Below are 23,521 nucleotides of genomic sequence, written 5' to 3' on the forward strand. Positions count from 1 at the left end.
AACATGGCCAAAACAAGTCGACAGTGCATGCTCACCGATACCGAGAAATATAAACACACACACACGCACACACACACAAACACTCATGTGGAACTTCGCCTCTCTGCCAACATCTAAGGACGGAGTGCATAGGTAGGGAATGATCAGGTCACCAGTCTGCCAGAACAGGAATTATGGGTCCCTTATCTCCTCTCCCTAATGTTGACACTCCCAGACAATGAAGAGAGAGGAGGTGGAGAATGGAGGAACTTATGTAACTTGGTGGGGAGGCAGGCTCAGGATAAAAGGCCCAGCTCGAGGCTGCAGTGGGTTGGAAGGCAGTCAGACTGGGACCATGGAGCTCAGCATGCTCCTCCTCCTTGTTCTCCTCATGGGACTCTTGCTTCTCCTGGTCAGGGGCCACCCAAAAGCCTACGGCCACCTCCCACCAGGACCCCGTCCTCTGCCCTTCTTGGGGAACCTTCTGCAGATGGACAGAAGAGGCCTACTCAAATCCTTCCTAAAGGTGAGAATACAGATGGATGGAGTGTGAGAGGGGCTCCCTACCTCTGTATGGGGAGATCATTCCCCAGAAGGAGTGAGGCATCCTTCCAGGCTCAGGGGTGGGATGCATAAAGGTTGGTGAGTAAGGGGCATGGAGCTGTGCATGGTGGATCTGATCAGTCAGAGATGTCCTTGCTCCACTGGAAGTGCATGGGCACTGCCCCTGGAGCAGGCAATTGGGCATGAAGAAATGTCTGTGTGTGAGACACACGTGTGGAATTTCACCCTCTTCTGCCACCCTCTGTCATGTTCCTTGGTGCCTGCTCACCACTTGAAGAGACAGAAAAAGTGGCAGTGACAACAAATAAGTAGGTTTCTCCTCTGCAAACAAAGGACAGCAAAGACTGGCTCATGGTAGTGCCAGGACGAGGAGGAGGCAGGAGGGAGAGCAAGACAGAAGACCATGTAGAGAGTGATTAGAATAATGAACATTAATGCAATGTAATAGTAGCTGACACTGTGGAGTATTTACTAGGCTCTGTATCCCTGCTTTCCAGGCATGATTTCAGGTTTCATGATCTATTTAGTTATTAATAATGTAATCCACAGCCATGAACACCCTATCCAACAGAGAAGTAGAACACTGGCAGTCACTTCCACCTGCCCTGTGCTTCTCTGTCCACTTTCCCTCACTATGGCAAACACACTCCTGAATCGTGGGCTTGTCATCGCTTTGCTTTTAATAGACAACATTTTATCACAGATGTGGAGGCTCCAAGTGCATATTATTTCACTTTCATTGACTTCAATCTATCACAAGAGTCACATATTATTTCACTTTCACATATTATTTCATATATATATATATGAATATATATATTTCACATATTATTTCACATGCTTTTGTGTAAATTCCTCGACTTAGTTTTTTCTTTCAGCATTGTGTGGCCAGCATTTATCTGTATTGTCATGGGACTTCATCAGGTCTTGGTTACAAGAAGAGGGCTGGGAGAGAAGCTATCTCCATCTTAGAGGTATAGACAGTGAAGCTCACCCTGGGGAGGGCACTTGTCCACAGTCGCCCAGCTGGGACTTCTCTGAGGGGCACCTGGGTCCAGGATGGAATTCTCTTCTTCTCCAATGCTGTCATGGACTGAAGCTGCCTAACAATTTCGGGATCACTAAATCCTTTGGGAATTTGATTAAAGCTGTGGGCTCCCTCCCCTACAATTATCCATACACATTTAGCATAAAATTTTGAGAGTTGCAGACCCCCTAAAGCTCTTCCATAGACCCTTCGAGGATCCTCAAGCTGTCCCTGATCTTCCGTTAGTATTGAATCTTTGTGGAGAGAGAGAGAGAAAGACAGAGAGAGGGAAGACAGAGAGGGAGAAAGAGAGGAAGAGAGAGACGGAGAGAGAGGAGGAGGGAAGAGGGCATGGGCTAGTGGGTGTCATTATGAGACAGGTTTGGGAGATGGCACTGCTCCACCTCCATTCCCCCATATGCTCCCAAGTCCTTCTGGAGTCAGACAAACATGGGTTCGTGTTCCAGATTCAACCCCTGAATATTACTCAACTCTTACCCTTGGCTTCCTCTTCTGTAAAATGAGATGGTGAGCACAAGAATACATGCCTCCAAATATTGTTGTAAGGATTAAAAGAAATATTGCATAGACCTTGGTGTATAGTAATTTAAATGACAGCTACTTTGATCCACTCATTTAATCACTTGTGCAGTCACAATTTACTGGCACATTCTGTTTACTGGGGAATATTTTTAGGCATGGATGATGTGTCACTGGACAGGGCATACAAAATAAACAAATAAGGAAATATTAAGCAGACAAGAGCTATGATTAAAATAAAGCAGAGTGACATTTTAGAAAGTGGTGGGAGCTACTTTAGATTGAGTGGTGAGGGAAAGGCTCCGTCTCGCTTTGTTTCTCAGCAGAGACTCTGAAAGGTGCAGGTGGAAGGCACAAGAGAGAGACAGGTGTCAATGCAAGAACTCTGAAACAGGGGCAAGCTCAGCATGTTTGGGGGACAACACAGAGGCTGGATGTGAGTGATGGAAGGGTTGAGTGGGAGGAGAAGTCAGAGGGGCGACGGGGCAGCGTTATGTAGGGCCATGTGGTCCACAATGGAGACTTCAGGTCTTCTTCTCAGTGCAGTGGGAGCTCTGGAGGGTTTGGAGCAGGTTAGGGATATTAACTAATTTACATTTTAACGGGATTAGTCTGGCTTTGGGGTGGGCTAGGATGGGGTTGGTTGGTGGTGAAATGATTGTAGAGGGGACAGGAATGGAAGTAGGGAGACCCATGAGGAGGCTTTGCAGAGACCAATGAGAGTAAGTTTAAAGTAAATTTAATCTTTTTATGATTTCAAGTCAACTTTTTATTGAAGTTGAACATCACCCTAAAAAACACAAATCATAAGTGTGCAGTCAGTGAATTTTCCCAAACCAGCATCCTCATGTAATTGATGAGAAGATAAGCAACAACACAGCCTGTCCCCAGAAACGCCTTCACGTCGCCTTCCAGGCACTACCCTCTTAACATCCTGACACCATAGGTTCATGTTATTTTACTGAACTGGATCTAAATAGAATCATGACTTATGGCCTCTTTTCTGTCTAGTTGCTTTCACTCAACATTATATCTGTGAGTTTCATTCATGTTGTTAGGTGTAGCAGCGGTTTCTTCCTTTTCATTTGCTGCATAGTATTCCATGGCATAATTACATCATTACACTTTATTCTGTATCAATGGTGCTAGCATTTCATTTATAAGGCTTCTATGAATCTCCTTCTTCAATTTTTGGTGAATCCACATACACATTTTTGTTGGGCATTTTATTGAGAGTGTAGTCACTGAGTCACTGAGTATACTTGTGTTCAGCCTCAGTAAGTACAGCCAAGGAGTTTCCCAAGGGGTGCACTGGTAGATGACTTTTCAAATATCGTGATCACCCCCAGAGGGCCATCACTTTCCCTTCATGTCTACCAAGCAGGGAGTTCAGATTAGTTCTCTAGGGAAAATGTCAGGAGGCAGAGAGCAGGTTGAAGTTGAGTCACAAGAAGGGTGATTCTTTAGTTGCAATGCCAGGGAGATCTGTCTAAACTCAAGGGTATGTGCAAGGGCCATATTAGAAATATTCGACCATCTCTACTGCTTAGGGCACCAATCACATGGACCGTGTGTGGGTGATGGGTTAATCTTTTAGTTGCTGGGTCCTGGGGTGGAGGGTCTTGGGGCAGCAGCTACTTATCAATCAAATGTAAGTGTTTTAATGGTTTAACAACATGATTGGCCACAGAGGGACACACTGACTAACGGCAACCCTGGGGCTGTGTATGCTTGGCAGCTCCAAGAGAAATATGGGGATGTCTTCACGGTGTACCTGGGGCCAAGGCCTACAATCATGCTGTGTGGGACAGAAGCCATCCGGGAGGCCCTGGTGGACCAAGCTGAAGCATTCTCTGGCCGGGGGAAAATCGCTGTCGTTGACCAAGTCTTCCAGGGATATGGTAAGGACCTCAGAAGCACTGAGTGGGGGCAGAATGGAGGATGGGGATTGGGGAGGTGAGTCAGGGAAGAGAAAGTAAGGTGTGGAGAGGGATACAGAGTCTCCCTCCAAATTCTTCACCCCCAGGTGTGGTCTTTGCCAATGGAGGACGTTGGAAGACCCTTCGACGATTCTCCCTGGCCACCATGAAGAACTTCGGGATGGGAAAGCGGAGTGTGGAGGAGCGGATTCAGGAGGAGGCTCAGTTTCTGATGGAGGAGCTGCGGAATACCAAGGGTGAGCTTCAGGGGATGGACAGGAAAGAAGGACATGCAATCAGGAGAGGTGTGGAGTGAGAGCAACAGAAAGACTGAGGGGTAGACATAGAAAGAGAGGGCGAGGCAGAGATAGAGGAAGACAAAGCCTGAGAGACCATAAGACTGAGGGACAGGGACAGAGAAAGGAGCATGGAGAGGGACAGAGACGAGCAGGAGAGGGACATGGGGAGCCAGAAGAGATGCGGGGTTTGTAGTGTCAAGAATAATCGAAAGACACAGACTAAGATATTAGCACGCTATTTACATGTGTTCAGGGAAACCAACGCATGGATTAACAGTATCTATCAAAGGCAAAAATAAGTCTTACCTAAAAAAAAAGCAGAGAGAGAAAAGGGAAAGGTATAGACATTTTGAAAATGACAAACTGAGTTTTCCTTTCTGTAGTTGAACTGCTGATGAGCTGGCAGTGAGCAAAGAGCCAGAGGGGTATGCTGCTCTCAGGCAGCTGGATGGGCATGAAAGAAGCACTTCCGGTTGTTATTGGACTTTCCATGAACAAGTGTTTATGAGACACACAGGCGACAGGGTCCTTTCTTAACAATGTGCGATAAATGTGTGATAAACCTCCATAAATGTGGAGGTTGGGAGGGAGAGGCAGAGGCAGAGTCACTGGGAGCAACAGCAGAATAGGGACAGAAGGCTGAGAAGGAAGACAGAAAGAAACACAGTGACACAGAGAAACAGACAAGGAGACAGAAGCAGAGATGAAGGGACCAAGACCAGGAGAGTCATGCAGAGACAAGAGAGTGGAAGAGGCTCGGAGAGGCAGAAAAAAACTGAGGCAGAGAAAGTTAGAGAGGCTACAGACAGGGTCAGGAAAGGGTCTGCAGGGGAATAAGAGAAGATGGATGGGTGAGACCCAGAGGGAGAGTCTGCACCTACATGATGTCCCTGGGCTTGCAGCCCACCCTCCATCTAACAGGGCCAAGCCAAGGGTTGACAGACATCAACTAACCAGTGCAGAACGATTCCAGAAGACCAGAGCCCAAGAGGCAGAGGGAAGAGATGAAGGAGGAATGACAGATAGGGGACATGGAGAGCAGAGCTTTTTAATTTGTACCTGTGATTGATTGAACACTTGCTCTGCACCACCCCTGCCCCTGGGACTGAACTCTTATACCTGCTGCCAGAGTCAGAGCTGGAGCCTGAATGGGGACCAACTACACAGCCCTGTAGCTGGGCGGCCTGGATCTGAGTACTGGCCACCGTGATGAGTGACTGGGTAACCTTGATCAAATGACATACCTCTATGTTACATGTCTATGTAATGGGGATAATAAGAGAATTGCACGTTCCTCACATGGTTGTGGCAAGAATTAAATAAAGCAATATGTTAAGCGTTTACAATAGGGGCTGGCATAATACGGGCTAGTGAGTGTTAGCTCTTTCTGATCCCATTTTCTTCACCATTAGTAAGCAATGAAGGACAGACACACAGAACTGGGGCAGCAGTCAAATGCCCTCTAGGCCTTTGAGTCTCCATCTTATGACCTACACTTCCTCCCACTAGGAGCTCTCCAGGATCCCACCTTCTTCTTCCATGCCATCACTGCCAACATCATCTGCTCCATTGTCTTTGGAAAACGCTTCTCCTTCAGAGATCCTGAGTTCCTGCGGCTCCTGGACTTGTTTTACCGGTCCTTTGCGCTCATCAGCTCGTTCTCCAGTCAGGTCTGGGAGAGAGTGAAGGACAATGGGGACAAAGGGAGCATGCAAGGCTGGGCTAAGGGGTGATCTGCTTTGGGGACCAGAAATGCAGCTTAAGGCTGGAAGAAGAGCAGAGACAATAGGGAGAGACAGAGACACTGAGACCAGGAAGGAGGGAGAGATGGTAACAAGAGGACTGAGAGACTAAGAGAAAGGAGAGTGTTGGGTGTGGTCAAAATAGCACAGAGACTAAGGAATCAGATCCTGGAAGAGAGAAGAGAGAAGACAGAGAGAAAACAAGGCAAATAAGGGTGGAGATTAAGAGATCCTGAGAAGAGACAATAGAAAGAGAGTGTGAGTGTATGTGTTTGTGTGTGTGTGTGAGACAGAGAGAGAGAGAGAGCAAATCAGACATTCAGGCTCTCTACTCTTCTGTCTCTGCTTCCTGTAATCTTTGCCTCTGTATTTGTCAAAGCCCCTCACTTAAAGAAACTCAACAATACATGAAAATAAGAAACTGCATTTCTTCATTTTCCCTATTTCTCCCCCTTCTTTCTGTTTATTAAAAATTCTCCCAGATTATAAAGATATATGCTTCTCTTTTAAAACAATATAATAAAGTCTCTTTTCTTCACTAATCTGGAAATACCCCTATTCTATATTAAGTTAAAAACATGAAACAGCAGAACAGTATGCCTGGCTATCATTATTCATTAGATGTATATCAGATTCACAGATAGGATTGTTATGAATCTGGAATGGGGCCCAGGGTAGGTATTTGTGACAAGCCCAACAGGTGGTTTCAATATTCTACTCCCTTAGAGAAATGTGGAGAGAGAAAATTCTAGAGGGAGACCCACCAGAAAGTTAACAGTGGTTATCTATTGAGGGAGGGATTAAGAAGCAATTTTACATTCATACATTTCTGCATTTTTTGAAATTACTTGCAACAAGTTAGGTATTACATTTATCATGAGACAAAAAATACAAATATGCTCCAAGATAAATAAATAGTCTAAGTCATCAGCAGGTTCACCTTGTGTAAACATTATGTTATCAATGCCTGACATAGCAAGGGAAATGCACAAGGTAGAAAGAGTCAGATAGACATTTGGGCAAAACAGATACAGTGCTGAGGTAGGCAAGAGAAGCCCAGAAATATAAGAAGGAGAGGCACACAGCCATACGAAGATATGGAAAGGAGAGATGGAGAGTTGGGGCAGAGACCAACCAAAAGATGTGAGGATGAGAGAGGAAGAGGTAGAAAGAGAAAAATGTGAGAATAACAGATCAAAGGAGACATAGAATCAGTGAGCGAGGGACTCAGATACAGAAAGAGAGAGGAAGAGAGAATGAGACAGAGACAGAAACACAGAGAGACAGAGACAGAGATTCCCCCTCTGAGGTATTAGGGCCCAGCAGGTCTGCCCTTCCCAGTGACCAGCTCTCTCAGCCCTGGGAGGACCTCACAGCCCCTTCTCTCCTCAGGTGTTCCAGCTCTTCTCTGACTTCCTGAAGCACTTTCCTGGCACACACAGGCAGGTCTACAGAAACCTGATGGAAATCAACACCTTCATTGGCCGCAGTGTGGAGGAGCACCGCAAAACCTTGGACCCCAGCAATCCCCGAGACCTCATTGATACCTACCTTCTCCGCATGGACAAAGTGCGGTTTGGGAGAGGGGTGTTGGAGGGGAGGGAGGAAAATTTGGGGGTAAGAGGAAGGGAGGGGAAAGGGGTAAAGAGTGGGGAAGAGGGGGAGGGAAGACCAGAGGATGAAGAGGGGAGATTAGGAATAGGGAAGGGAGTTGTCAGCAGGAACGGAGTGGGAGAGTAAAGGAAAGAGAAAGTAGGGAGAAGAGAGAAAGAGAGATACTGGAAATACAGAACAAGAGGCAAAAATACAGAAACATGTGAAAAGAACCACAGAGGCATAAAGAATCTGGGAAAGGAAGAGAGACAAACACAGCAAAGAGATGGAGAGGGAGATTGATACAGAGCCAGACAGAGTGGAGAGAGATGGAGAGAGACAGAAATAGAGATATATGGCTTGGCATGCAGAGGATAGAGAAATGTAAAATGAGCCAGGGGGTGTGAGAGACCCAGAAACAGGTGGAGGGCACCTCGAGAGACATTTTGCCATGAGGTTCCAGCCTCCCTGACATGAGCCCTACTCCTCTGGACCCAGGAGAAGTCTGACCCCAACACCGAGTTCCACCAGCAAAACCTCATCATCACTGTGCTCTCACTCTTCTTCGCTGGCACTGAGACCACTAGCACGACTCTCCGCTATGGATTCCTGCTCATGCTCAAATACCCCCACATCACAGGTGGGTGGGCTGGGAACAGCCAATAAATGGGACCTCTTTTGGAACTGCAGAAGTGAGGCTAGGGGTCCTTCCTGAATGAGACAGGACACTTTCCTCTCTTATACCTGGAGCACTGAAGGTTTTGAAGGAGGCCCCAACTAGGCCAGCCCTATTGGTGTATGGATGAATGAAGAATCTGTCAATCTGTTCTCCCACTGATTTCTCTGGTCACTTAAAGATCAACTCATCCATCCATCCATCCATCCAACATGTATCCATCTATTCATCTGTATGCACTTTTACTCATTAACCTGTATCCTCAGATTCTTTCATCTATGATTTATCCAAAAGCATACACTTCCATTCTTTATTTGGATTAATTGATTCCTCTGGTGATCTTCTGGAACAGTGATTAATTGAATGGACTATTTTTCCTTGATTCATTGGCTCATTGATACATTCATGTATCCATCTCTCCTTCTATGAGCTAGGTCTCATTCCCTAATCCTTCCATCAGTCAGTCGGTCAATTCATCCTTCATCCATCTATTCCTTCATTTATCCACTGAATAATTCACTCACTTATTCATCCTTGACTTACCCATCTATCATTCAGTCCATCATACATGTATTCCTTTATTTACTCATTACCTCTCTAATTTATTCATTCACTTATTCCTCCATAAATCTGGCCATGGACCCATTCATGTGATTTATCTGTCTATGGAATATATATTAATTAAGGATTCTCTAATTCATCTGTTGATTGATAAGTAAATACATACTACATTCGTTAATGTTCTTCTATTCCTCAATCTTTCCATTGATGAATTGATTCACTCGCTAATTGATTGATTGCTGTATTCATTTATTTATCCACTTGTTCATGGGTTAACCTATTTATCTATTTTGCTGTTAAATTCCTGAGGACCTAGCACAGTGCCTCAGCTATCATACATACAAAATAAATATTAGTTCATTTTTCTGCTCATCTTGGAGAATGTTGATAGGCCCATAGCCTAGTGTTGTTAATCTGAAATTCTATGCAAAAGATGGCCCACATGGGTATGTGTGTGTCTGTGTTTACCTTAGAATGTGGGGAAAGAATGCATAACATTCCTTAGATCTTAACAGGTGAGAATTCTTGTTGCTTCCTCCCTCCTCCCATTATAAGCTGGTTGCTCCAATGAGTGTCAAAATCTAATATCTAACCCTTTACTAGAGGCATATCCTGGTTCGTTGGCCCATAGAGCAGTGACCCTGAGGAAATGCCTCTTTGAAAGGAAGTTCACTGGTCCCACTCTTCTGTGCAGAGAGAGTCCACAAGGAGATTGATCTGGTGATTGGCTCACAACGCCCTCCAGCCCTTGATGACCGCACCAAAATGCCATACACTGATGCAGTCATCCATGAAATTCAGAGATTCTCAGACCTCCTCCCCCTTGGGGTGCCCCACGTTGTCACCAACGACACTCACTTCCGAGGGTACATCATCCCCAAGGTGAGGCCAGTGTGTCCCCCACATCTGTTCTGGGTGGGCATCCTGGGTTCTCTTGATCTGCAAACTTGACCTCCCGTTGGTTTTATCACTCGAGCCCTCCTGTTTTGTCTTTAGGGGTGGAGTGGGGAAGGGAACAGCAGTATCTTTGACCTTGTGACCCTCCCTCAGGGCACTGAAGTATATCCCATCCTGAGCTCTGCTCTCCATGACCCACGTTACTTTGAGAAACCAGACGCCTTCAACCCTGACCACTTTCTGGATGCCAGTGGGGCACTGAAGAAGAATGAAGCTTTTATCCCCTTCTCCACAGGTAAGCTGGAGCCACACTTCCTTTCCCAGACACCAGAGAACAGGTGCCATCCCCTCTTTGAGACTATCAAGGAAAAGCCTTTATTTATTGAGCAGTGAGTATATACCAGTTTCTTTACCTACATTAATCCACTCCATCTTCACTACTCGAGGGGGCTTGAGAAGTGATATCATGTCCCAAAGGCACATCTTGGCAAGCTGAACCCTGGGCAAGTATGATAACATCTCCACATCTTCAGGTATAAAACATCTGTTGAGAATTACTCTGAGCTCAGTGCTCTGTTGGGGGCCAAAGATAATACACTGGACAAGTCACATAGAGACAGAGTGCCAGCCTCTAGAAACTTATGGTCCAGCTGCGGAGATGGGCATTCATCATGTGGTCACAAAATAATAACTAACTCAATGAATTGATGCTTGGAATGTGATTATAATGGCTTGACAAAAAGTAAGAGCTCACAGGCGCAATTACTATTCTTATAATTAATCGTAATTGTGATAAGTGCTCTAAAGCATCTTTGGGAGCAGAAAATAGGGAGTCCTGACGACTCTCGGTAGGCTGGTGAGGAAAAGTTTACCTGAAGCACTGGTTTCTACGTGAAGACTTCATGAGTGAGCATCAACCACCCACTGGAGAGTGTTACATGTAGAGGAAACAGCAAGGGCAGAGCCTGAAGATGGAGGCAGCATGCTGCATTGAGAAACTAGAAGAACCGGAGTAGCCTGGGGTGTAGATTCAAGAAGGGGATAAGGATGAAGAGCTCAGCTGGAAGGACTTGAGTGTTTCGGGGAGTTTGGATTTATCCTGCTGGCAATGGGGAGCCAGGGAGGATCTAGACATGCTCTAAAGTGTCTTCATCCCTTTTCTCCGCACGTTAGCCCCATCCAGAGAAAACCTCTAGTCTCAGAGTCCTCTTCATTTAGTAGAAAGGAAGACCCCAGAAAATGGCCCCTAGTCTTGACTTCCATCAGTGATTTCAGTGACCCAGGGCCCTGGATCTGTCCAGTGCAATTGCCTCCCCCTTCATTTCATCTGTAGTGAGAGATGGGGGCTATGTGCTGGGATGAGGGTCAATTCCTCCGTTTAATAGTCCTGCCCTATGTTTAGAGAGAGACAGAGAGGTGGAGAAATAAGGACAGAGACAGACGGAGAAGGATAGAGTGAGTGAGAACAGAAAGAATTGCAGAGGGATATAGAGACAGGGGAGACAGTGGTGGATAAAGACAAGAGTGAACATGAGACAAGAAAGGGAGGAGAGGAGAAAGAGAGAAGGAGAAGAAGGAGGGAGGATGATGAGATAGGAGGAAGGAAAGGGGGAATGAGAGGGAGAAAAACAGAAGAGAGAAAAAAGAGTGACATAAGCAAAGAAGAAGAAATAGGAGAGGAAAGGGATCTGTAGAGGGAGATGACAAGTGAGACAGAGAGAGTTGCAAACAGAATCAGACCCAAATAGACAGAGACAGAGAGGTAAACAAGCAGAAGAGAGCAGAAAAAGAGGAGACAAAGAGAAGTGAGACAGACAAACAGCAACTGACAGGAGGTTTACAGAGAGAAAAAGAAGCAGGCAGACTGCCATAGCCAGAAAAAGAGACGAGCTCAGCCAAAAAGCTATTAGAGACAAAGGGATACCAATGTGTGTCCAAATGGACGGCCCCAGGGATGGGGAGGATGGGGTGGGAGGGAGATAACAGGCATCATGCTGTTCTGGAAAGAGTTGGGTTACAGAACCTGTTACAGGAGAAGAACCAGCCCACACCCCTGGCCCAAGCATCTCTGAGTTCATGTCTCCTAACATCTGGGTACGCCAGAAATATGCGGAGCTTCCTCAGATAGTTCCACATAGGCACAACATCTATCTATCTGAAAGGTCTAGCAAACCCCTAGAAACCCATCATTGACATGACCTTCCAAGGTTGTCAGCTTGCAGATGATGACCCACAGAGATCAAGAAGGAGGCTCTCAGTGCCTCTGCTTGAGTTTTTGGGGCCCTTTGTCCTCATTTCTCTAAAAGCCCATGGTTTATAACTTATTGGGAGGGTGGTCCATACACCTCTGAGAGTCTGATGGGAGCCATTGACTCCCCTCTCAAGTGCATCAGTCTCATTCACCATTTTATGTGCACTCTGGGGATTTTTCAGAACTCGTGAAGGGCATGGTTCTCAGGCTGAGACAAGAAGACATCCCAGAGATAGATCAACTCATGCTGTGCCAGAGACACACACACTCCCCACCAGACACACCCAGAAAGAAACACAAAGCACCAACTACATTCATAGGATCCCAAATAGGGGCCAGAATAGAATTCTAAGGATTCATACAAATATTAACTTCTTTAACCTCATAGCAGCCCCATGAGATAGGTACCATTCTCCCCCATATTAGAAATGAAGGACATTAAAAATGTTATGTCAGAAATATGCACACAGCTATGTGTGGAGGCACACAGACAGGCACACACAAACACAGGCACACACACGCACATATCCAACCAGAAGTGGGTTCCTATGCTCTGTAAGGCCACTGAACCCTTTGGAAAGCTAACAGAAGCTACAAACTCTCTTCTGGAAAAATGTGCAAGGCACATCCACCAAAGATTTGCATCTGGCTTCACAGGGTTTGGGAACTCCCTAAAAATCCATTCTGAACTGCAGATTAAAGGCTAATCTCATACTAATCTGTAGCAATGGACACAGTTTTCTGGGCTTTGGGATGTGACAGGGAAAAGAATTTGCAGCTGCTGCGTTCCCACATTGCTGATCCTCTGTGCCCACAGGGAAACGCACTTGTCTTGGTGAAGGCATCGCCCGCACCGAATTATTCCTCTTCTTCACCACCATCCTTCAGAACTTCTCTGTGGCCAGCCCCGTTGCCCCTGAAGACATTGACCTCACACCCCGGGAAAGTGGTGTGGGCAGAATACCCCCAATATACCAGATCAGCTTCCTGCCCCGCCACGGGGGCTAAGGAAGGGGATTGAAGAATTCCAAGGTCATGAAGTATCCTCACCTCTGCAGAGAGTGGCCCAAGACTTTCTTCATGTCTTCTTCCCTCTGAGAGACTGACTGCAAGCCTGTATCCTTCCCCCTTCTTAGTTGCCACCTCAACGGGCAACTCTCCTCTTTAGTCTTACCTCTTCCCATCATGCCATACCTCTTCTAAAGAATCAAGGAGATGTTTTCCTTTCCTCTTTAATAGAATGCCAGAAGTAGTGTGTATATAGAGATGGGAGCTAAAAGGGGAAACCTGGCTCAGGAAACCTGGCTCAGTGACTTCTCCCTTCCTCAGGACAGCTAATCCTCCACTAATCAACTCCTTGTGTTCCACGACCCGTACCTACCTGCCCACACTAAAATCCTCTTCCCTTTAGCCCCTTTGGTGGGTACAATGACCATGCCCATTTTACAGATGAGTCAACAGAGGGTGGAACATGGCATCAGTTGTCTGAGGTCTTTCTCAGGTCACATGGCTAGTGACTGGAGGAGCACAATTCACATTCTATCTGCCTGGCTCTAGAATTCAAACTCTTCCCCACAGCTCCTTCTCCCTAAATATGTTTTTTTAAATTAAAATGAAATTGACATAGCATAAAATTAACCATTTTAAAGTGTATAATTCAGTGGCACTTGGTTCATTCACAATGTTGTGCAGGCACCACCACTATCTAGTTCCAAACATTTTCATCACCCAGGATAAAACCCCATTCCAATTAGCAGTCACTCCTCATCCCTCCTTCCCCTCAGTCCCTGGCAAACACCAGTCTGCTTTCTATCTCTGTGGACTTGCCTATTCTGGATATTTCATATAAATGGAATCACACAATCTTTTGTGTCTGGCCTCTTTCACTCAGCATGTTTGAAGTGCAAAACCTGTTAGTTGATTACCAGAATGTCATTTAAGGTTTTTCTGATACCATGTTTGTTTATTCAATCCATATCTGAATGGGCCTCTGATGGCAATATCTTCTTACAATGGGCTCATTCCTTTGCTTCACATATTAATCAATCCAATTGTAGGCTATGTGGCCAACTTCCCCTTTCTAGTACATCTGGGTTACCTTGGTGGGCTTCTCCCTATCAAATTACAGATTCCAAATCTCTAAAATAATTTATTATGATAGAGAAGTCGACTTCCAACGTTCACAGTTCATCTGATATCACTAATTATGACCCTGAAACCTTGCTAAGAGCCAATGCTATTAGTGGTACAGGACAGGGTTCTTTCTTTCCTGTTGCTCAAACTATTCAATTATCCCAACACTTTGCCACTAAACAAACGAAATTGGATTCTACAACAAGAATTGTGGGATGTTTCACCCTAATCTGACATGGATTTGTTTGATTCACTTCTAGTTATGGGTCTTTAAGTACATCAGCACCTTTATTCTGGAAGAGAGAAACTATTCCAAACAAAACTTACCTAACTGTACCAGAAACGTGGGATTAATATCCCTGGAGCCATGTCAAAGTACTGTCATTCTTCAAGAGAAGTGATTGGTTTGGAACAGGCTGGTCTTGAAGGCCAGACACTTATTGGGTGGCACCCATTGGAACTCAATGATCTTCTGGAACAAATCTTTGGCCTTGGCTTTGGATGGCTAGGACACTGACCCCTAGGGCTCCCTTAGAGTCACGAAGGACTCACCCTAAATTAACAACTGTTGCCAATCTTCCTCTCCTTAAGGCCACATGGACTCAGTCAGTGTTCCATTGGTTTTACCACCTGACAGTTATATTTGTTCTCCACAGGATTAGAAGAGTTCATACCACATGTAGAAGCCCTGATGAAATTTACTCAGCAGGCTCTTAAGGATAGTCAAACAGGAATAGCTTTATTGAATACTGAGATGTGCTTAATGAGAAAGGCTGTCCTTCAAAATAGAATGGCCTTAGATATTTGAACTGTATCTCAAGGTGGTACATGTGCTATAATGCAAACTGAATGTTGTGTCTTTATACCTGGGGAATCTTCCAATGTGTCATCTTTGTGGAAACATGTGAAAAGACAGGTGAATGCCCTATACGACCCCTCACTCAGTCTTGATTGATTTAGTTGCCTCCTTGCAGGTATTGGTTCCCTCCTGCGATTCAGATTACGATTTATTTTTCTTACTTCTTGGAATTCTTGTATTAATCTTAATATTCAAGCTATTTATATTTTTCTTTACTCAGTGTTGTAACATTGATACGTGAGCTAGGGTAATGATTGCTCAACAACTTGAGATGGTCGATCATTCTTCTAATTTTGAATAAGCATCCTTCTCTGATAAGGATTATACTTAAGACTTATTCTTCTGAGCTAAACACATTATTATCATTACTTCTGTTGTAAATAGTGACTACAAAATCTTGTTGAAATGCATGCACAATATTTCTGCAACAATCCAAAATTATTGACCTATGGAATGCTTCCCCTAGCAGCATGTACCTCTATGTCTGCTCACTAAGCTCAGCTCTTTTCCCCCCAACATGGATAACCGGGTAAATTAATAAAATAAAATACCAGCTCCAAGGGACATGATGGACCCAGAGCAGGCAGCAACCACCCAGGCACCAAGGGACAATAACTTCATCATCAATACTGTCTATGGAAATATTATCTATCACAAGGGGGAAAATGAAAATAATAAGAAATTCTCACATATCAAGATATAGAGGGAAGCCATTCTGGTTTAAATCTGATTCAGCCTAAATCTTGTTTATCCAAGAGCAGCCTGACTTATGGTCCACCAAACATGCATTGTACCTCTGCTTCAAACATTTTCCCAAAGCAAAGAATGCAGTCTTTAAAGATAGGGGCGAGTATCTCCCTTTATCTGACCCTGATACCAGTGTTTCTTTGAAGGTAAGCTTTTCTTCCCGGAGAACTAAGGTCAAATTGACCTGCTGATTATGTGCTAAACTGTGGGAAAACATCTCCTTGTGACTTTGTGGAAAATATTATATTTCTGTCATACTTGCTCTATCTTCTTTGTTCTGAAACAGTATATAAACATGCTGTAAACCACACTTCCCCAGAGTTATTTCTTCTCTGGGGAAGAGAGCACTTCTGGGCTAGTCCTCACACCAGCTGTTTAAATATATTCCTAACTTATAGGTTTGTTATTGATTATTTGCATCAACAGTGTGTATCCAGAAGCCTACCGGTACCAATGAAAATAGACCATTTGTTTTGCTCAATTTTAGAACCTCACTCTTCCAATTTGGTTTTAAGAAAAACTAGTTTGGGAAGATCAATAGTCCCTCATGAAAGGGCTGGCCCAGTGGCATAGTGATAAAGTTTGTACACTCCACGTCAGCAGCCAAGGGCTCATAGATTAGGATCCTGGGCATGAACCCACACAATGCTCACAAAGCTGTGCTGCGGCTGCATCACACATAGAACAAAAATGGAGGAAGATTGGCACAGATATTAGCTCAGCAACAATCCTCCTCACCAAAAAAAAAAAAAAAATTCCCTGTAATGGCCATTGAAATTCTGTGCTGCTTATGATCTGTTTAGCCCACTTACTTGAAAATGCACATGTAGGTATCCCAAAGTTCTTAAACATAAACCAGGCCGGGGTCCCTGAAGGAAGGTTTCCCTCAGAACATTTAGGTGACTAGGATCTCATTTCTGAAATTTCCTCTGAAAGTGCAAGAAAGTCGCAAAAGACCTAGCCATATCTCCCAAGGAATCTAGAAAGAAAAGAAAAGTTGCTCGATTCCTAGCCCTGATTCCAAAAGGAATCTGAAAACAAAGGGAAAACTCCTGGATTGTCAGCAAGTCTGAGCCCCCAAAGGAATTATGATGCCTTCAGAAAACAACTAAGTACTCACCAAAGATGATGTCTTGAACCAGGAGGATAAATTCCCTCCCCTGAGAGGACAAAGCCTCATTTCTGAATAACGTCCAAGAGCTTAAAACACAAGGAGAGCAGAGTTCATTGTCTGAGAGGAGACTCTCTAAACCAAAAGCAGGTGGCAACACACATAAGCGGTGAGCACACGTGGTTTCATGTGGGTACCTCACTCCATACTGGAGGTCGCTGTCTCTAGGAGATTGCCTCTTTGGATCCACTTTTCTGACACCATATATGGCAACTAAAAAGGAAAATTCATCTGCTATTTTATGTCATAATGAGTTTATTCACGAATAGCCAAAATAATTTCAATTTGGAATGTGCATGCTTTGGCAAACCACAGGCAAATGCAGAAAACAAAGGAGGGGAGCTGCTTTTATAGAGAAAAAGTGAGAATATGGAGGGACTGTTCTAAACCAAAAGTCCATTCGAGGAAAGTAACAGTTCAGGAGAGTAATGGCTTCTCATTGGCTGATCTGGAGGGTATCTCATTGGCTGAGTGGTTGCTGAGTGAGGAGAGAAATCTGTGTTCAGTCGTAAAGTAGTTTGACTTCCTGTCAGAGATGCAAGCATTTATCTGTCTCTTCCTGTTTGGTGCAATTGACGATATGTGATAGGATATGAGAGCTCCCCCTACAGGCCTACGCGAATCCAATTTAGTTTAGGTTTCTTTTATTAGTTTCCACTATATATATATCTATATAGATATATACCTTCAGTCCTCTGCACTCTTCTTCCAATGTGACACTGACATGCCTCAAAGATGTCCTCTTTTCCCCCTCACTTGAATCTGGGGGTAATTTATAACAGCTTTGACCAAGAAATGCAGTGGGAGTGCTGCCGCATGACTTCCAATGCAAGGTCATAAAAGGTAGTAGTTTCCACCTGGCTTTCTCTCCGGACATTTCCCTCTGCCCTCCACTTGTTGATTCCCCATGGGACCGGTTCCAGCAACCTAATCTCACTCCCGCTGGAGAATGCTGTATTATTCCATCACCATCTCCTGAACAACCTCAATTCCGCACAGCACAACTATGAGCCAGAGCACTTGGCAGAAGAACCAGTGCCAAGTTTTCCTCCTGAAGTTATAGAGTAACTTGCACAACTCTCTTTCTGGCCACTACCTCCAGTTGAGCCTGAAGCCTACTGTTTGTGGTCCGAACTAAGAGAGGAATATTCTTTGGCTCCACGTGTGACCTCAAGCACATCTCATTCCCTCAGCTGTTAAGATGTATCTTAGGCTGTCTAAGGACCTGTAATCTGAGATGTAGTAAGCCCCTCACCCCACCACATCCCCCAGCCTCTTTCCCCCACAGCGCTGGGCCCTAGCTTGTACTGTGCCTGCCTGAGGTTGAGGCAGAGAAACATGGAACAAGGGAGGGGAGGGGCTTACTTTGGCCGGTTGTGATTCCCATACCTACATCCATCCTCCCCAATATAGGGAGCAGCTATCCCTCTCACCCTTCTCCATGAAACAGCCTCACTCCAGACAGGCCTTGACTGGGCCCCTTATGATGGGACAGGAGGAAAACCCAGGCACAGGGCTGATGGGAAGGCCACCTCTCTCCATGGCACCCAACTTTCCCACCTGATCCTCTAATGTCATCCATATTTAAGGCTCACTCACGGCAGTCATCAGGCTAGGGTGTTGTTCAGGCTATGATCTCAGTCCAGTGACTTCACTTCTCTCAGCTTCAACTCAAAGATGAGGATTTGTTCACTGATCAGTCACTTAAATAATGCTTATTTGCTGGCAAGCACTGTTCTAGCCACCTTATCAGTAATGCCTCATTTAGTCTTCAAAACCATCTGAGAGGAGAGGTCTGGCCCTATCCTTCCAGAGCCCAGGTCTGAAGGCAGAGACTGAAGATCACCTTCCTCCCATTTTCCCCGTGAAGAGTAAAACAAATGCAGGGCCACCCTGTGCACAAATGTTCACAGCAGCACTATTCACAAGAGACAGTGGTGGAAATGACCCACATGCCAATCAACTGCTTCAGGGATAAACAAATGTGGTATTTCCAGACAATGGAATATTATTTGGCCATAAATGGAATGAAGTACTGATGCGTGCTACCATGTGCATGAACCTTGAAAACACGCTAAATGAAAGAAGCCAGACACAGGTCACTTACTGTCTGATCACATTCATATGAAACTTCCAGAATAGATAAGGTCACAGAGACAGAAGCATGTTAGTGGTGGCGAGGGCCTGGAGGGAGAGAGGAATGGGAGCCAACTTCTTAATGGGTACAGAGTTTCCTTTTGGAGTGATGAAAATGTTTGGGAATACGTAGAAACGATGGTTGCACACCACTCTGCACTAAATGCCATTGAATGGGACAGTTTAAAATTGTTAATGGTTAATTTTATGTTCTGTGAATTTTACCTCCAAAAAATGTATAATAATAGCAAGACAGCACAGATAGTCATTTTGCCCAGAAATAGTAGAACTTTATTTTGATCTCACTGGTTTTAGAGGATGAAACCAGAGAGATAAGGGAGATGTTTTTGAGTGACACAGCACAGAAGTCGAGGGCTGAACTGGCCCTTTCAACTCAAGGAGTTAACAGGAGGGTGAGGGTGGGAGTGTAAATGGGGACAAGGGACAGGAGCAGGGCACCTGCTGCTGCTGTCTTGGGTAAACTTGGATCTAAATCTTTCCCTCTTTGGGGCTTCAGTTTTCCTAACTCTGCGAGGGCTGGTGGTAACACTAAGTTATTGAGTATTTCTTGGCCCTGAAACCCTGAGATTTTACTCTCCATCAACAGTGCAGGCCATCTGGGATAAATGGTGACTACAACAATCCGGATGAAGGAAAAACTAGAGAAAGTACTTTCCACAAGGGTGAGTGAGCAGCGAGGAGTCAGGAGACCTCCACAGATTCACCGTGGGCAGAGGCGGCTGCTGGATGCAAAGACTCTGTGGGGATCTGCGTCCCTTGTACCCCTCCCCGGCACGGCAGGAAGCACAGTTGGAACACATGGGGTGGTTTTGCCAACCCGTTTATCCTTGGTGTGAGGTCAATGTCTTCTGGGGCCTTGGGAGAGCCCAAGGAGAAGTTCTGCAGCATTGAGTTCAAGAAGAGGAGGATCCCTAAGTAGGCCAAGCTCTCCCCCAGACAGATAAGTTTTCCTGCAAGCATAAGTGGTGGGGAGGGGATCATTGAGGGGAGCCCTAGGAAAGAATTTGGTTGCCCCACACCCTCTCTCCCATAACATTTGCGTGCTCATTTATGTAGATTTACATGTGAGCTGTCTCTGCTCCTATTCTTGTCCTCGATACCAACAACTCAAGTGTGTGTGTGTGTGTGTTTGTGTCTCTCGCACCTCTTCTCAGCCTATCCCATACCATGCTCTCTGTCTCTCTTGGTCCGTGTCTTTGCCTGTCTCACAATTTCTATTTCCTTTGTCTCTCTAGTTAAGTATATTCTCAACTAAGCCAATTTATGAGACAGTGTGAAAAGACTGGAAAAGTCCCTGCTGGTGTTCCCTGGGTATGAGAAGCCATGAGAGAGAGGTAGAGGGGAGCTGAAACCTCAGGGGCCCCCATCCTGGATTCATATGCAGTAGGTGGGCACCAGTATCTGCACTGGCTGTTAAAATATTGAACTACTTCTGCATGGATGATGCACAGCCACTTCTCTAAGCTTCTGAGTGCCCCAATTGTCTGATCAACTTGGCCCTCCCTCGGGACCCCAGACGTGCCTACAATCAGCAGCTAATGGGTAAGCCACCAGGGGCAGTTCTCCTTGGTCAGTGGCCCCATCACAGCTGATAAGCATTTTGAATAGCACCACCCTCCCACCTTCGACCTTAAGTTTCTTCCTCTCATATGCCCCACTCATATCTTCCTGCAAAACGGGATCCACCATCACAAAAGTGTGCCATCTAGATGGAGACCTCAGGATCCACTGTTGCCTTCAGCACAGGCTCGTGTCACTGGCATAACTAAGGATGGGCAGCAAACATGTCCCTGAGCTGGGCCATAGTGTGGACCTGCAGCCTCAGTGGGAAAGGGAGGGGCCCAGAGAGCTGCCCCACTGAGTGTGGTAAAGTCCATTATTGTTCACAAATGTTGTTCAAAAGTCCCTGGGTGCTTAAACATCTCTGCCACATTGAACTTGGGAGACACTTGCTTTGGCCAATGACGTGAGCGTTAAATTGATGTCTACCACACTGTTTACCCTGTTTCTGCCTGTGTCAGGATAGAGTCTCTGAAAGTCCCCATCTCTACAGGACTGTGATGGCCTGGGATGGAAACTTTCATTAGCATGAAATTAAATTTATTTTTTTAAATTTTTTAATTTATTGTGGTACTATTGGTTTATAACATCATATGCATTTTGTGTATACATCAGTCTATTTTGATTTCTCTGTAAATAACATCATGCTCACCAGCCAAAGAATAATTACCATCCATCACCACATACATTTGCCTAAGAACCTTCCCCTCTCCACTTCCCCTCCAGTAACCACCAACCCAATCTTTGTTGCTGTGTGTTTGTTTGTTGCTGTTTTTATCTTCTATTTATGAGTGAGATCATACGGTATTTGACTGACTTCGCTTAGCATAATACCCTCAAGGTCCTTCCACGTTGTCACAAATGGCCAGATCTCGTCCTTTTTTTATGGTTGAGTAGTATCCCTTTGTGTATATATACCATATCCTCTTTATGCATTCATCCTTTGATGTGCAACTAGGTTGCTTCCAAGTCTTAGCTATTGTGAATAATGCTGCAATGAGCGTAGGGGTGCATGCATGCTTATGCATTCGTGTTTTTCACATTCTTTGGATAAACACTCAGCAGTGGAACAGCTGGATCTTATGGTAGTTCAACTCTTAATTTTTTGAGGAATCTCCATACTGTTTTCCACAGTGACTGCAAAAGATAGCACTCCCACAAGCAGAGTATGAGAGTTCCACTTTCTCTACATCCACTCCAACACTTATTATTTCCTATCTTGTTAATTAGAGCCATTCTGATATGAGTGAGGTGATATCACATTATACTTTTTTTGCATTTCCCAGATAATTAATGATGTTGAACATCTTTTCGTGTGCCTGTTGGCCATCTGTCTGTCTTCTTTGGAGAAATATCTATTCAGATCTTTGGCCCATTTTTTAATTACGTTGTTATCTGGTTGTTGTTGAGATGTATGAGATCTTTGTATATTTTGGATATTAACCCCTTATGAGGTATATGATTTGTAAATATCTTCTGCCAATTGTAATGTTGTCGTTTCATTTTGTTGATGGTTTCCTTTAGTGTGCAGAAGCTTTTTACTTTGATGTAGTCCCGTATGTTTTTGTATTTTTTCCCTTCCCTGGTCAGACATGGTACTTGAATATATGCTGCTAAGACCAATGTCAAAGACAATACTGCTTGGATTTTCCTCTGGAGTTTTCATGGTTTCATGCCTTACATTCAAGTGTTTAATCCATTTTGAGTTAATTTTTGTGTATTGTATAAGATAACAGTCTACTTTAATTCTTTGGTATGTGGCTGTCCAGTTTTCCCAAAACAATTTTTGAAGACTCTTTCCTTTCTCCATTGTATGTTCTTGGCTCCTTTGTAAAAAAAATTAGCTGTCCATAGATGTGTAGGCTTATTTCTGGGTTCCTGATTCTGTTCCACTGATCTCTGTCTGTTTTAGTGCCAGTACCATGCTGCTTTGATCATGATAGGTTTTTAGCATATTTTGAAGTCAGGGAGTGTGATACCTCCAGCTTTGCTCTTTTTTCTCAGGATTCCTTTGACTATTTGGCGTCTTTTATTGTTCCATAAGAATTTTAGGATTCTTTTTACTATTTCTGTGAAAAACGTCATTGGAACTTTGGTAGGAATTGTATCTATTCTGTAGATTGCTTTAGGGAGTATGGGCATTTTAGCTATCATAATTCTTCCAATCCAGTGTACAGATCTTTCACCTCTTTGGTTAAGTTTATTCCTAAGTATTTTAATTTTTTGTTGCAATTGTAAATGGGATTGTATTCTTAATATCTCTTTCTGCTACTTCCTTGTTAGTGTATAGAAACGCAAGTGATTTCTCTATGTTGATTTTGTATCCTGCAACTTTACCGTATTCATTCGTTATTTTGAAAAGTTCTTTTCGTGGATTCTTTAAGGTTTTCTATTTATAAAAGCATGTCATCTGCAAATAGTGACAGTCTCATTTCTTCCTTTCCAATTTGGATCCCTTTTATTTCTTTTTCTGGCCTGATTGCTCGGGCTAGGACTTCCAATACTTTGTTAAATGAGTGGTGACAGTGGGCATCCTTGTCTGGTTCCTCTTCTTAGAGGGATAGCTTTCAGTTTTTCTCCATTGAGAATGATACTAGCTGTGGGTTTGTCATACATGGCCTTTGTTATGTTCCAGTACGTTCCATCTATACCCATTTTATTCAGGGTTTTTATCATAAATAGATGCTGTAGCTTGTCAAATGCATTCTCTACATCTATTGAGATGATCATGTGATTTTTGTTCTTCATTTTGCTAATGTGGTCTATCACATTGATTGATGTGCAGATGTTGAACCATCCCTGCATCTCTGGAATAAATACCAGTTGATCATGGTGTATGATGTTTT

The 23,521-nt window shown here is 44.4% G+C and overlaps 1 protein-coding gene across 1 annotated transcript; it reads left to right on the plus strand.

Moving 5' to 3' along the window:
• The first annotated feature begins 77 nt into the window (after positions 1-77).
• Positions 78-13,911, plus strand: LOC103567950 (cytochrome P450 2B4-like). The gene is made up of 9 exons (XM_070557862.1): positions 78-505; positions 3,849-4,011; positions 4,137-4,286; positions 5,838-5,998; positions 7,463-7,639; positions 8,162-8,303; positions 9,595-9,782; positions 9,951-10,092; positions 12,866-13,911. The coding sequence occupies exons 1-9, from the start codon at positions 218-220 to the stop codon at positions 13,054-13,056; spliced, it is 1,602 nt and encodes a 533-aa protein (XP_070413963.1). The 5' UTR covers positions 78-217; the 3' UTR covers positions 13,057-13,911.
• The last annotated feature ends 9,610 nt before the right edge of the window (positions 13,912-23,521 follow it).

The sequence above is a fragment of the Equus przewalskii genome, chromosome 9, assembly GCF_037783145.1.
Source record: "Equus przewalskii isolate Varuska chromosome 9, EquPr2, whole genome shotgun sequence".
NCBI classification, from domain to species: Eukaryota; Metazoa; Chordata; class Mammalia; order Perissodactyla; family Equidae; genus Equus; species Equus przewalskii.